Here is a 13,630-nt window from a genome sequence, read left to right as displayed (position 1 = left end):
GCGGAGGTTGCAGTGAGCCAAGATTGTGCCACTGCACTCCAGCCTGAGCAAGAGTTACTCGTCTCAAATTAAAAAAAAAAAAAGGGCAAAGGATTTAGATGTTCCTCCAAAGACACACAAATGGCCGCCAAGTACCTGTGATGCTCAACGTCAGGACCCCTTGGGGAAATGCAAATCAAAACCACAAGGCGAGGCCTTGGAGGCCCAGCTGCTCAGCGGCTGCAGTGAATAGTCTGAGGCTTCTTGGAAATTCACACAGAGCTCCACGTGGCCCCTCCTAGGTGTATCCCCCAGAGGAGTCAAAGCAGGTGCCCAAAGCTATCCCAACGTGGGTGTCCTGCCCTCTGGAGTCTGTTCACCCTGTGCAGGACCTCCAGCTTGGCGGGAGAGGCTTCCTACAGCACAGGAGTCTGCACTGTCCCTCACATATCCAGCTTCTGCCCTGGGGCTCTGCTCCTACAGCTGTGTCCGGCCATTGTGGGCACCAATGGAGGGGGCCCTGGGGCTCCTGCACCTTGGCTGAGAAAGAACATGACAAAACCCTGAGAACAGTGACAAGCCAACGAAGACAAGAGGTGACACCAGCCCAACAATTCCAAAGGTTTATTTCCTTAAATTGATATTACACAATATAACGCAAAGGGCAGGAAATCACACAAAATTTGCTTTAAAATAGACAAAGGGTCCAGCACTATCAAGAGAACATTCAACCAGGGGCGGCAGTTGAGGCGCCCAGGACCTGCTTGGACACACGCACACGCGGCCGCAACGGAAGCAAGAGGACCAGGACGCCAGGCAAGATCCCCGTAGTGCCAGCTTCCCAGGACTCAAGATTCCAGTCGGCCATGAAGCAATAAATACTAACATGCCCCACAAGGTGAGAATAAAGCCATCAAGGTGATGAGGAAGAAATCACGGGGATTTTCTTCTTCTAAGTCCAAGCACAGTGGCAATATTTCAAGTATTGCAAAGAAAAACACACATGTGTGTATTTTTGTCTGTTATGTGGTGTGTGACCCTGGAACCCCCCGCGTGGGTCCATGGCCCCACCGCTGCCTCCCGCAGACTGGGGACTCGTTCAAGTATCTACTGATCCAGGCTGGGCAGACCAAGGGAGGCCCAGGCAGGGTTTGCAGCACATGCCCGCCTGGAATCTGGAAGGCAGGCCTCTCTGCGGACACCTTCAGTGGCCCTGAGCAAGGCCGAGGCAGGGAGGGACAGGGCTGTCATCAGGCCTACCCTGCCGAGGGGCTGACACCACAGCTGGCTGTCAAAGCTAGATGGGGAGCTTTTGCATATGTTACTTTTTTCCTTGCATGAAGTATTCCCCTCATCTGCCCCCAGGCCCAGGTGGGGAGGGTGCTGGGCACACACCTGTCCTGCTGCAGCCACCGACCCAGGTGTGCACAGAGCAGCCTCACCTGCCTGCCATACGCCCCTGCGCCATCTGCCTCTAACCTGGCCCAGTCCTCGCCCTCCCAAAACCAATTCTTAAACACCTACAAGTTTTCTCCTTTAAAGAAAAAATTAGCTGCATAAAAATAAGACACATTTTAGGAATAAAGTGTGAAAGATTACAAGATGTATCCAGGGCTTAGAGAACACGGTGCCTCTGCTGCCGGTCCCTAGAGGAACGCTTGAACAAAGAACTGCCTCTGCCTCTGGTGCAGGGCCCCACTCACCCCGGAGCCAGTTCTCCCCTTGAGGTCCAGACCTGGGCAGCTCCGTGGTCCGGTGCTCAGGCTTGGGGGCCCTGGCATGTGTCCGCTTATGTGTATGTACAAACACCAGGCCACTGCCAGGAATCACCGCCCAGCAGTCCCTGGTGAGGTCCAGATTCTGTCTCTATCTGCATAAAGTGCTTGGGTGATTGACAAAGCTGGGTGGGTATCTCGGAGGGAGAGGCTCCTGGAGACTGGGGGACGCCGAGGCCGCAGGCTCTTCCTGGGCACAGTGACTGCTGACCTGCCCGAAGCAGGAGCTCGCTTTGGCTTTGAGTCGGCAGCGGTCTCAGGCCCTTGCCTGTCCTCCAGGGCTGCCCCGGGGCTAGAGGGTGGTGGCACCCACGCCTGCTGTGCCAGGCAGCCAGAGGGGCAGAAGTTCTGTGATCCCCACCTGTACAAGATGGGAGACACCCCCAAGCTGTGTGGCTCCAGGTGTGCTGGTTCTGCCCCGTGACCTGCAGGGAGGCCGGCAGGCTGACTGTCCGTGGGGCCCAGGGCAGGGCTCAGCACCAGCGATCAGTGCCATGGGCTTGTCCCGAGGAGTCCAGCCAGCACAGAGCCCACCCTGCAGGGCTCGGCAGGACCAGGGCCCAGCCAGACCAAAAAAGGTCAGGCACAGATGCCAGTCAGCAGCGCCGAGAGTCTCCGCTCAATGCACAGCTTGCCTGTGGAGGGAGAGGGGGGAGCGTGAGGGAGACGCCCAGAGCCCTCAGCCCCCAGCCCAGCCTGGCACTCACACTTGGCGACGTTCTCGATGTCGGCCTGGTCTGAGAGCATGTGCTGCAGCCCTTCCAGGAGCAGCAGGGCCTTGTGGTAGCGCGGGACGCATCCCTCACGGTGCTGGAACATCTCGTCCAGGGCGGCCGACTGCACCTGGGGGCGAGGGCAGAGGCTGGACAAGGCCAGCTCACCCCACTCCCTCTCAGCGAGGGCTGCCCTGCACCCATGGCAGCGGCCCAGGGGTGGCAGACAGGCCCTCAGGGCAGTGACATGGGGGGGTGAGTGCTGGCGCAGCCTGCGGTGCAGAGGGGATGGTCACAGGGCCAAGAAGAGATGCTGCCTGGAACCAGATGACCCTGGCCAGCACTGTCAGCCCCACCCCAGGACAACAGAGTGCCCGCCAGTCAGTCAGTGTCATTACTGCTGCTGCCTGGCCTGCCTGGGTGGGAAGCAGGGGCAGGAGGGAGGCTGACTTTTCCCATGTTTGTTCAGACTGCATTTTTACTGCATGCATACATTTTCTTAAAAAAGAAGACTCAGGCACTCATGAGTTTTTGCCTGTAATCCCAGCATTTTGGGAGGCTGAGGCACGATGATCACTTGAGCCCTGGAGTTAGCGGCTGCACTACACTTCAGCCTGGGCAACAGTGCAAGACCCTCTCTTAAAAAAAAAGAAAAGAAAAAAAAGGGGGGACCCCACCTCAGAGGCAAAGGAAGCTCTTCAGAGCCCAAGCAGGGAGCCTGTGCCCGCGGTACCAGCTGAGTGCACCACACTTCTAGGCAGGTTGTCTGGGACCAGGTGCTGCTTCTGGAGGCTGACACCTGACTACGAGGCCTGAAGACCAAGTCTCTTATTTTACAATTGGGGAAACTGAGTCTCAGGAAGAGGCATGGCAGGATGCACATGGGCCATGGCACCCATGCAATCAAGGATGCACCCAGCCAAGCTGTAAGCGCCTGCAGGAGGCTGGGGGCATCATGCTATCATTTCAAGACCTCCAGAAGTGACACCCCCCAAAGTCTCACCAAGCTGTGGGCATCAAGGTCCCCTCCCAGTGCAGACAGCCGGCCTGGAAGTTCCTGGCCCCTGCCCCACCGGTGTCTGTCTATCCCGTACCATCTGCACAGCATGGCTGAAGATCAGCCTCTCGGCAGTGATGCTGTGGATGCGGTCCAGGAGCCGCTGCTTGTCCAGGAAGAAGCGCTGCAGCCGCAGGCTCAGGCCTTGGCAGGACACCACGCTGGCCTTGTACAGCTCATTCAGCCTGCGTACCACTGCAGAGGACGAGGGTGCTCAGCTCAGGGTGCGGCAGACACGGGGCAGGGCTGGAGTGGCCACGATCTGCCCTGCGCACTGAGCGAGCACGTCCCTCCCTCCCTGCCACAGCCCTGGCTCTCTGTGGCCTTCAGTGTGCGGCCAGGCTCGGCACCTTGTCCCGGGTGCCATCCGACCCCACGGCCTCTGTGCCCTGCACACTGGGCCAGGCCCCAAGGCCTTTGCACCTTTGCACAGGGGCCTGCTCAGGCAGCCTCCCTGTCACCCTGTCACCCGGACAGTTGCAAGGCGGGCTTCCTCCCCAACCCAGCATGTGGGTTGAGCGGTCACAGTCCTCACCCTGCTTCACGGTGGACGACAGGCAGAGCTTGCCGGCCCGGATCTGGTCGATGGCAGTTTGCAGGCCGGAGGACAGTAGCTCGGCCACCTTCAGGTACAGGACCAGCTGCTCCGCAAAGCTGGGGGTGGCAGGCAGATCAAAGGAGGCAGGTTGGTCCTGGACCCCAGGCCACCACCCGCCCCACCCCACCCCAGCCCTGGCAGCACCCACCCCCATTCTCGGCTCAGCAGGCTGATCTGGTCGGCCACCACACTCTCCTGCAGCTGGTACTCAGGGCCCCCGGCCGCCTCGCTGGCGCTGCCCTTCAGGGCTGCGATCTCCAAGACGTGCTGCACGAACAGCAGCGTGAAGCGCAGGCCACGCAGAATCTCGGTGTGCTCTTGCTGCAGGAAGCGGTCGTCAGGGTAGCACATGCTGCCCGGGCTGGGAAGAGGCTTGTCTCCCTTGAGACTCACTGATGACGCCTTGGGGAGGCAGGGCAGGGTCCCCTCCCTTGCTGTAGCCCGGGCAGCTGGGATGTGCCCCACCTGACACCCCACACCCGCTCCAGCCAGAATGGAAACCTTCGCTCACTCCAGCCCTCACCTCCATGAGGGTCTCCTCAGGGAGGTCGGGGGCCTCGAAGGTCACAGCCCCCTCCAGGTTGGCAGCAATGGGGTCGGCAAAGCTGCAGCTGTGTCCTGGAGCAGGGAGCTCGGGGGCTGGGGCCTCGCTGCAGGCCCCAGGCACCAGGTGGCGGGCAGAAGAGCCAGCGGAGCCAGTGGAGCCCACTGCAGGGAAAGGGCGGTGAGGGGCATGCCAGGACAAGCAGACACCGTGGCCCCCATCCCCCACAGGCTCCCACACCTCCAGGGCCCAATGTGCCTCTGCCTTAGTTTACACCCTGTTACCTCCCAAAACTCTAACAGGAGAAGCAGAGCAGGTCCCTAGAGCCCCTACTCAACCTCTTGCCACTCACCACAACCCCCAGGTCCCCAGCTCCCCACCTCAGGCCAAGGGCTGTGGTGCCCATCAAGGGACCCTCTGGGTATCCCCACCCCCAGCCCAGATCTGCCTGGGAGAAGGGCAGCTGCCACTGTCTGGGATGGGGTAGGTGGGTGGCCTGGGGTGCTACTGTGCAACACGGGTGGGCCCGAGGGCCAAAAGGACCTCAAAGGGCAAGGCAGGCCACCCTCACTACAGGGCTGGCAGGTGACCCCAGCGATGGCAGCCCCTGGCCAGGACCAGATGCCCACAAGCCCACCCCTCCCCAGGCAGAACCCACAGTGGGGACCCAGCCAGGCCCCAGGCCCAGAGCATCCCCACACGCCACTGGCTGGGGAACCGAGGGGCACGCCTGTCTGCGACTCCTGACCAACACAGCACAGGCCACGGCAGCTGGGCAAGGAGGCCACAATCCAGACACCGTCCCTGCTCAGCTCATGTTTTGGGGATAAATGGGAACAAGTACCTATCACTCACAGGTTGAGTGGCAGGGGCCGCCTGCGGGGCAGGTACCAGAACCACGTCCATTTTGTAGACTGGGAGACAGAGCGTGGGTTTCTCAGGGGCCTGAGCTGCTTCCTCAGGCACCCCCAGGCTCTGGGGGGCCGCAGTCCAGCGACCCGAGTTAAAGGATGCCCCCCTCCTCTAGGGCGCTGCCACCACCCCAAAAGGGACAGGGCCTCAGCCTAGCCAGCCCTCACCTGAGAACATCCTGGTGCGGGGGCCCTGGGGCGGCGTGCTCCCACTCGGGGGTGAGCCCACGGTGAAGACTACCGGGGAGGGGCTGCTGGCGCCCCCAGCACGGGCTCCTGGGTGCAGGCTCCCTCCACAGCCAGCTGAGGGTGCTGGGAGAGCAAGGAAGGGCTCAGGAGCATCCTGGCTGCCCGCCACCCCCATCCCACAGCCTCTGAGCCCCACCCACCGATCTCCATGGGCTTCTCCTGCAGGCTCTCCGTGCTGCCCGGCTCTGGGGCTTGCGTCCCAAACGCTGCCTTAAGGAGCAGGTCAGTGAGGCGGCTGGTGCTGAAAGACCTGCGGGAGGGTGCAGGGCTGTGCTGGGGGCCCGGCCCACTCCACCCTAACTGGACCTTGAGGGGCCCCTCTGCAGGCCAGACACACGTAATGCACGGTCCCCTGGCCCACCTCGAGAGGCAGGCACTCCTGTCAGCCCAGCTTACAGGTGGGCATGGTGAGGCTCAGGACGGGGACCTGCTGGGAGTCTAGGGCCAGCCATGGGTGGGCCAGGCTCTGGCACCCAGCCACACTGGGCACCCACAGAAGGGCAAGGCTAGGCTTTTCCTGTTCTACCCCCAAGAAGTACACAGCAGAACAATGCAGGGGAAAGGGGCAGCCCCCTCAGCAGCCCATCCAAGGCCTGTTCCCTCCAACTCACCGGCCAAAGGGACCCTTGGGGTCCTCGCCTGGCCGCAGGCCAGGGCCCAATGGCTGACCATGGAAGGGTCCCACCTCCGAGAGGTCGGGCAGTGTCCGGTTTCGAGGGGGCGCCATCACCATGCCCTGCCGGGCTAGGAGGGCCAGCAGGTTCTGGGAGCTGGGGGTCTTTGGGAAGTCGAAGGAGGGCACAGCCTAGGAGGACAGAGATGGGGTGAAGACTGCCCCGCAGGTCTGCAGCCCTGGGGCCCAGTGCCTGTGGGAGGTGGCCAAGTTGGCAGGAACTGGCAAGGTGTGTGGGAGTGGACTGAGCATGAGCCCAGGCGGGGGTCAGAAGGTACAAAGCTGCCTTCCTCAGTCTTTGTTCAGGCCTGGCCACTCCCACCCGTCTTCCCCAGGGCTCTGTGCCCCTCGACACATGGCAGCGCCCATTACCTTGGTGGGGGAGCCTAGAATGGGGGGCAGAGGGTTTCGCTGCAGGAAGTCGGGCAGCTTGGGTGAGCCCCGCAGGTTCCGGCAGGACTGCAGCCCGTGGGACGGCTGGGGAGGGCTGGCCTGTGGGGGGCTGAACACGGCTCCCAGGGGGTCCGTTGGGGGTTTGGGCAGCTTGGGGCGGACGACGTGCAGGTCAGACAGGTTGGGGGCACTGTGCAGGCGGCAGCCCAGCCCGGAAGTGCGGGTAGAGTGCTCGGGCACAGAGGAGCCTAGAGAGGAGGACAGGCCTCGTCACGACCTTCCGGTCCAGCGGCCCAGCCCTAGGCCCCACTGCTGCCACACGGAGGCCCCTTGGGGTAAACGGTAAGGCCCCACTTTTTTTTTTTTTTTTTTGAGACAGAGTCTCGCCCTGTCGCTCAGGCTGGAGTGCAGTGGTGCGATTTTGGCTCACTGCAAGCTCTGCCTCCCAGATTAAACCTGTTAAAGCCACTGTTAAACCTGACCCCCAGTCAGCACAGAAGACCGGCACAGAGGGGATGAGAAACCTGCCCCAGCTCACACAGCCAGGAGCTAGAGAGGCAGTTGGCTTCTGTTCCATGAGCTTCCCTCCCACTCCTTTTCACTTGTTAAAAGCAAGGGTTTTAGACCAGGATGACAACATGAGTGAGGGAAGTCAGCCTCGCACCCCCTCCCACCTCCGGACTGTACCTACCTGGACGAGGGGACCTGCCACCCCGCATCTCCGCTCCCTGTGGGGAGGGCGTCCCACTCCAGCCTGGCCGCTCAGGGATGGTTCCAACTTGGAGAAAAGAGAGATCTGCTAGGGTCAAGCTGGGACAGAGACAGCCTCCTCGCCCACTGCCGAGAGACAGACGCCCCTTCCCAGGCCCCAGGCTGCAGGCGCACCTTGAGGGGATGGCGTGTAGGGCCGGCCCCCACCCAGAGACATCTTCCTGGCCAGGACGCCTCCATGCTCAGCGTGGGCAGGAGGCGAAGGGCTGGCCCTTGCAAAGCCCAGGGGGCTGGTGCTGCCTGACCTGCGGACGGCAGAGGACCTGAAAACAAGGCAAGTATTAGGAGGGGAGGCCTCAGCAGCCCAGGACCCCATGCCACGCCAAGTGGCTACAGTGCTGACAGATGGCTCACCCTCTGCTGCACTCTGTCCAGGTAACTGGCCACACAGTGGGTGTGTGTGAGCAGCTGGCCCCTTAGCATTCCTGCCCAGGGCACCAACCCAAGGCATCCTCACCCTAAAGTCTCTGTGCCCTGACAGACACCCACTGGCCCACACAGCCTTCTGTGAGTTCAAAGAAAGGTACCCTTTCCTCCCAACATTTACTTCTATTAAAACTGGCCAAAGTCAATATTGATTTTATAAACACAAGAGATTTTACTGATCAGAAAACTGTCAAAATAACTCTAGAAACCCAAGACATCAACAAAGTGAATAGTGGTGCTGAGTTACACAGTCCACAGTCTAGACAACTGCACATGGAGGACGACCCTGTCCCTCTATGGAAGCCGTGGAAGGGCTCCTGCTACACACACCCCTGGCCATGCCTGGCTACCTGGGAGCTCTGCACTCACCGAGGTGTTTGGAACTGGGTGGGTGACTGCAGGTTTCGCTCGATGCGCTGGTAGTTCTGCACCTGTGTGGGGACTGGGATGGGGACGGAGGCGCCGCACCTGCTGCTGGAGAACGGGCCAGCCCGGCTGTGGCGGAGAGAGGTCAACATCATGACAGACACTGGGGTCACAAGAGGCTGCGGTCATGGAGCTGGGGCACCAAAAGAAAGCCTAGGCCCAGACTTCCTAGCTACGACAGAGGCCACCCTGGGCCCCATGCCAGGTCTCAAAAGAGCCGGCTTCTGTGCCTCTACACACACCAGCACTGTGGCACCTGCACCCCACCTGGACTCCCAGTCTGCACCCAGCCAGTGGGAGGCCACCCTGGCTGGGGCCCTGGCCATTCCTGGCCCCACAGGCTCAGGGCTTACAACAGGACTGTGCTGGCCCTGGCATCCCTAGTTGGTTTCCTCATTCACCTACTCCTGTCAATACCCCTCCCACTATAGTCCCTTCTACAGGACGACCCAGCAGACCCTGCAGTCCTGCGAGGCCTGGGAGAAGGCAGGGCCCTCTAGACACAGCAGGCCGGGTCTGGCTGCGACACACAGGAAGCCCAGCCTCCAGCTGGGGGACTGTTCATAGCCCCATCCACCCAGCCTGGGCCCTGCTTACCCTGAGGGACTAGGGGAGCTGCTGCAGGGTGGGGATGGAGATGGGGTCCGGCCGTGGCTCTCCAGGCCCGCAGAGGCCACCAGTGAGCTCCTGTGGGGCAGAAGGGAGGCCAAGGGCATTTTTTTTTTTTTTTTCCAAGACAGAGTCTTGCTCTGTTGCCCAGGCTGGAGTGCACTGGCACAATCTCAGCTCAATGTAACCTCTGCCTCCCGGGTTCAAGCTATTGTCCTGCCTCAGCCTCCAGAGGAGCGGGGGGGACACAGGCCTGTGCCCCCCAACCCCGCTTATTTTTTGCGCTTTTTTTTTTTTTCTTTTTTTTTTTTTGGAGATTGGGTTTTACCACGTTGGCCAGGATGGTCTCGATCTCCTGACCTCATGATCCACCCGCCTCGGCCTCCCAAAGTGCTGGGATTACAGGTGTAAGCCGCCACGGGCCAACAACATTTTCTTTTTTTTTTTTTTTTTGAGATGGAGTCTCGCTTTGTTGCCCAGGCTGGAGTGCAGTGGCACCATATCGGCTCACCGCAAGCTCTGCCTCCCGGGTTCACACCATTCTCCTGCCTCAGCCTCCTGAGTAGTTGGGACTACAGGCACCCACCACCACGCCCGGCTAAGTTTTTTTGTATTTTTGGTAGACACGGGGTTTCACTGTTAGCCAGGGTGGTCTCGACCTCCTGACCTTGTGATCTGCCTGCCTCAGCCTCCCAAAGTGCTGGGGTTACAGGCATGAGCCACTGCGCCCGGCGGTCAAGGGCATTTTCAAGTCACACGCGGCACAGAGCTCAGCCAGCCCTGTGCCCCACCAGCCCCTCTCTGCAGTGGACGTGGCAGTCTCAGCCCTCCCTAATGGGCTGATGACTCCAGGCAGGGATAACACGGGCCACTTCCAAGGCCACAGTTCCTCTCCCCTAAATTACAGAGGTAAGGGATGGGGGCTCACCCACTGCACATCAGGCTGTCTGGCGGGGGTTTGGCACTGGGCGCCTCAGCCACCAGGTCACCTGCAGGGGGAGACAAAGCTGGGCCTGGAGTCCTTGCTGCCTGCTCAGGGCCACCCCACCCCACTGAGGCTCTCTGCTGGATCCCCACACACACTCCACCTTGCAGGGGCCTCAGCTTGTACAGTGGCCTTGCAGGGTGCAGAGCCTGGGCGGTACGGTCCAGACTGCCTCCTCCCTGCCAGCCCCAGGCCAGTTCCGGGAGACCAGAGCACTGCCTGGCCCCCTTATCCCCAGTTGGATTGTGTGCTTCCTATCTCCAGTGTCCTCAGCCCCAGAGACCCCCTGGGGCCCTGCCCCACAGCCTTCAGCCAACTCCAGGATGGGCGGGGGAGGTCAGGCATCCACAGCCCTAAGTCTGGGCCCAACCCCGTCCAGGAATACCCAGGTTCCCGCCCCCAAGGAGGCTCTGCCCGGCCCCTGGTGTCTGTCTTCCTGTTGCCCTGACAGCTGGCAAAGGACCAAGGCCCTCCCTGGGTCTGTCTGGGGCTTGGCTCAGGCCTCCCCACCCCCGCAGGAGCCATGCTGACGGGAGATGCGGAGGGCTCTGCATGAGTCATTGTGTCCCTGGCAGACACAGGAACCAGTGCCAACCCAGACCTCCAGGAGCTTTGGGACAGCCAGGGACAGAGTGCAGGGCCTTCAGAGGAGCCACAGACCCCAGGCCTGCTCCAAAAGTTTAGACACCTTCTTTCAACAAACACGTGGGCAGCCCCTGGCCACTATGGAGCAGGGGTTCCCCAAAAGCCAAGGAATAAACACCCACCTGCAGGGTGTGGGGGCAGTAAGAGCTGCTGAGAAACAAGGTAGGGATACACGACGGCAGTGTGGGAGGAGCAGGAGGTGAGCATCCCCCACCCATCTGGAAGAGCAGCACTGTCTGGGGGGACCAGGCCTACAGCCTCCAACCTCCTACTGACTACTAGGAGGACCCGGCTCTGATTCCCAGAGTGGTTTTAAGAGACGCGGCCTCCCCAGCCAAGCGGAGCTGATGCTGGTGGCTCCCAGGGGCCTACCCTGACTGCCCGTACGTGGAGACGGGCCACACCCAGTGCATCCAGTACGTGCAGTACACTGTCCCTGCTGCACCCGAGGCGTCACCTCCGAGCCCCGCGTTCTCCCTGACCTGGAAACTGCGCGGGGACCATGACGAAGTCGTCTGTGTCACAGGAGTCCTTGCTGCCGCCAGAGTCCCGGGAGCTGTGCAGGAAGCCAGCGGTGTCAGCCGGCGAGGTCAGGGTCTTCTGTAGCTGCTGCATCTCGCCCAAGGACTGAGAGTCAATGGAGGGGCTGGTGAGCAGGTCTCAGGGACACAGACACTCAGGAGAGCAAATCCCCCCTCCTCTGGGACGGCCCAGAGCCCCAGTAAAGATCAGGGGCGCTGGGGCTGAGAAGGGCTGGGGGCATGTTTCTTCCCATGCTCTGCTCTCCTCTGTACTTCCAGAGGACTCCACTCAAAGGCCGGCCTTGACCTCGCAGGGACAGGCCCCCCAATGAGCCACTCCCACCATGCAGCCTGGGTGGGTTGAAGCCCTCAGTTCCCAGAAGCTCTGGGAGGCCCTGTTTTGGGGAGTTGTTCACCACCTGCCCTCTGCACCTCACTTTTCCGTTTGCATAGCCAAGAGAGTGAGGTGCGATGGGGGTCATGTCCAGTGAAGAGGCTGCCACCCCCGGTGGACCCTGCTCTGAGGCCAGTACCATGCTAAGGCCCAGCACACACCATCCATGCGGTGGTGGCTAAACCCCCAAGTGCCCCAGGGCAGCTGTGCAGAGGGCCACACCTCCCTACAGCGCGGTGCTGCCACGCTCCCCTCACCACATCTGAGCTTCTGGCCATGATACAGGCAGACAACCAAGGTCAGAGGACTGGTCCCTGGTCACAGAGCAGGGGGCCAGGCCAGGAGAGCCCACACACAAAACTCTACCACCAGTCACCACACCATGCCCAAGAGCCAGGTTCCAGGTCAGATGGACAGAGGCATGGGGGTTCATGGCCGACTCAGGTGCTCTGCAGACCCCTCCCATGTCACACAAGGAGTGCCACCATCATGTGGGGCCATCACCCTGCAACCCTACCCATGCTGAGTCCAGTGGAAGACACCACAAAGGAGGCCAGGGGTGCAGGTGCCAGTGGGCCAAGGCCACACGCTACTTCTGTCTGCGTCAGCACAAAACCAAAGACAGGACCAGACCAAACAGCCGCCCTGTTGGCCTCTGGGACCTGAGGGCTGTGGGTGCTGGCAGGGGCCGTCGCCTGTTTATGGGGCTTCACCATCTACAGGACGAACTCATCCATGTCTTTCGTGACTCACACAGACAACAGAAGTCACAGCACGTCCCCGCGGGGGCCCAGGGCTGGAGCCCCTGACTGCTGAGTGCGGGGAGAAGCTGTCAGGCCCCTGGGGCGGCAACTCACCGGCGGGGAGGCCAGGTGGGAGGTGGAGCTGCTGCTGGAGCTGCTGCCGGACCCCGAACTTGGGTATGAGGGCACAGGCACCGGTGGGGCTGAGGGAAACATGCATAGGTCAGTCTGGACCATCCTCCTGTCTCCTCACCCTAGAGCCAACCCACGAACTGGACAAGCTCAACCATATCCCCTCCACTTCCCGCTACAACCTGACCAGCAGGGAGGGAGGCTCCCTCCTGGACCACCCCATGACAGTCACAGGGCAGCACCAGCCCCTCCAACACCCCATCCCCATCCCAAGCCTGCTGCATCATCACGCGCACCCTGGCCTTGGGGTCCCCGCTGCAGCAGAGTGAGGGGCCGGGTGTTCTACCCTCCCTGGGAGCTGCCGCAGCTCAAGACCTGCTCCCTCTACCCCACACTCAGTGCCTAACCAGACCCCAGGGTGTAGGGCCCATCCGGAGCCCCAGGACCCACAGAAACTCACACTTCCTGACGGAGGGGCTGGCATCGAGGAAAGGGTGACGGAAAAACTCATCTGCAGGAGGAAGGACGAGTGAGGCCTCAGGAGGCTCCCGCCTCCCCAAGGCCTGAGCTCCCGTAGCAAGGTGGGCACCCGCCCGGGCAGAGGTGGAGCCCCTGCCTGCGCTTGGCTTGTGGAAAGGGCAGTGTGCACGTGGGGCTGGGTGCGAAGCGGGTGGGCTCTGCTCATATCAGCAAATGCAAGGAGGGAGGGTGGGGGGCTCCGGCTGCACCCCCCGTGGGTGCTCACCGAAGTCCATGCGGTCCTTGTGGTTGCGCTGGAGCAGAGCCAGGAGCAGCTGCCGCAGCGGGGCCGAGGTCTCCCGGGGGATGCTGGGGTGAGAAGAGGCTGCTGTGAGCGGGGCCTGCGGGGCCGGAGCCCGCGGGGGAAGGGAAGGCAGGAGGGCGCTTACATGGGGACCAACGTCTTGTTCTTCTCGTAGAACAGGCGCAGGTCCTGGGGGCTGCTGGCCTGCGGGGACGGGGACAGCCTGACTGCCAGGGCTGCGGCCGAGCGGGACCAGCCCATGGGGTCCTGGCGCGTTGTCCCCAGTCGGTCCCTGCCCCAGACGCTGCGAAGCCCGGGGGACA

General features: G+C 61.7%; 1 protein-coding gene across 1 annotated transcript in view; it reads right to left on the bottom strand.

The window, feature by feature from the left end:
* Positions 1-576: 576 nt before the first annotated feature.
* ULK1 (unc-51 like autophagy activating kinase 1) overlaps positions 577-13,630 on the bottom strand; it is a 60,528-nt gene continuing 47,474 nt past the window's right edge. The window contains exons 11-30 of the mRNA XM_025402855.1: positions 13,453-13,511; positions 13,290-13,372; positions 13,005-13,055; positions 12,527-12,615; positions 11,237-11,381; positions 10,053-10,113; positions 9,113-9,202; positions 8,459-8,584; positions 7,778-7,926; positions 7,584-7,670; positions 6,872-7,140; positions 6,438-6,631; positions 5,967-6,076; positions 5,746-5,889; positions 4,646-4,830; positions 4,271-4,443; positions 4,060-4,178; positions 3,562-3,719; positions 2,462-2,597; positions 577-2,389 (exon numbers count right to left, since the gene is read on the bottom strand). Of these exons, the coding sequence (XP_025258640.1) occupies positions 2,334-2,389; positions 2,462-2,597; positions 3,562-3,719; positions 4,060-4,178; positions 4,271-4,443; positions 4,646-4,830; positions 5,746-5,889; positions 5,967-6,076; positions 6,438-6,631; positions 6,872-7,140; positions 7,584-7,670; positions 7,778-7,926; positions 8,459-8,584; positions 9,113-9,202; positions 10,053-10,113; positions 11,237-11,381; positions 12,527-12,615; positions 13,005-13,055; positions 13,290-13,372; positions 13,453-13,511 (2,484 nt within the window). The 3' untranslated portion in view covers positions 577-2,333. The remainder of the gene's footprint in view (positions 2,390-2,461; positions 2,598-3,561; positions 3,720-4,059; positions 4,179-4,270; positions 4,444-4,645; positions 4,831-5,745; positions 5,890-5,966; positions 6,077-6,437; positions 6,632-6,871; positions 7,141-7,583; positions 7,671-7,777; positions 7,927-8,458; positions 8,585-9,112; positions 9,203-10,052; positions 10,114-11,236; positions 11,382-12,526; positions 12,616-13,004; positions 13,056-13,289; positions 13,373-13,452; positions 13,512-13,630) is intronic.

The sequence above is a fragment of the Theropithecus gelada genome, chromosome 11 (assembly GCF_003255815.1).
Source record: "Theropithecus gelada isolate Dixy chromosome 11, Tgel_1.0, whole genome shotgun sequence".
Lineage (NCBI taxonomy): Eukaryota > Metazoa > Chordata > Mammalia > Primates > Cercopithecidae > Theropithecus > Theropithecus gelada.
The sequence above is the reverse complement of the archived record's forward strand: the minus strand, read 5'-3'. Positions and strand labels throughout refer to the sequence as shown.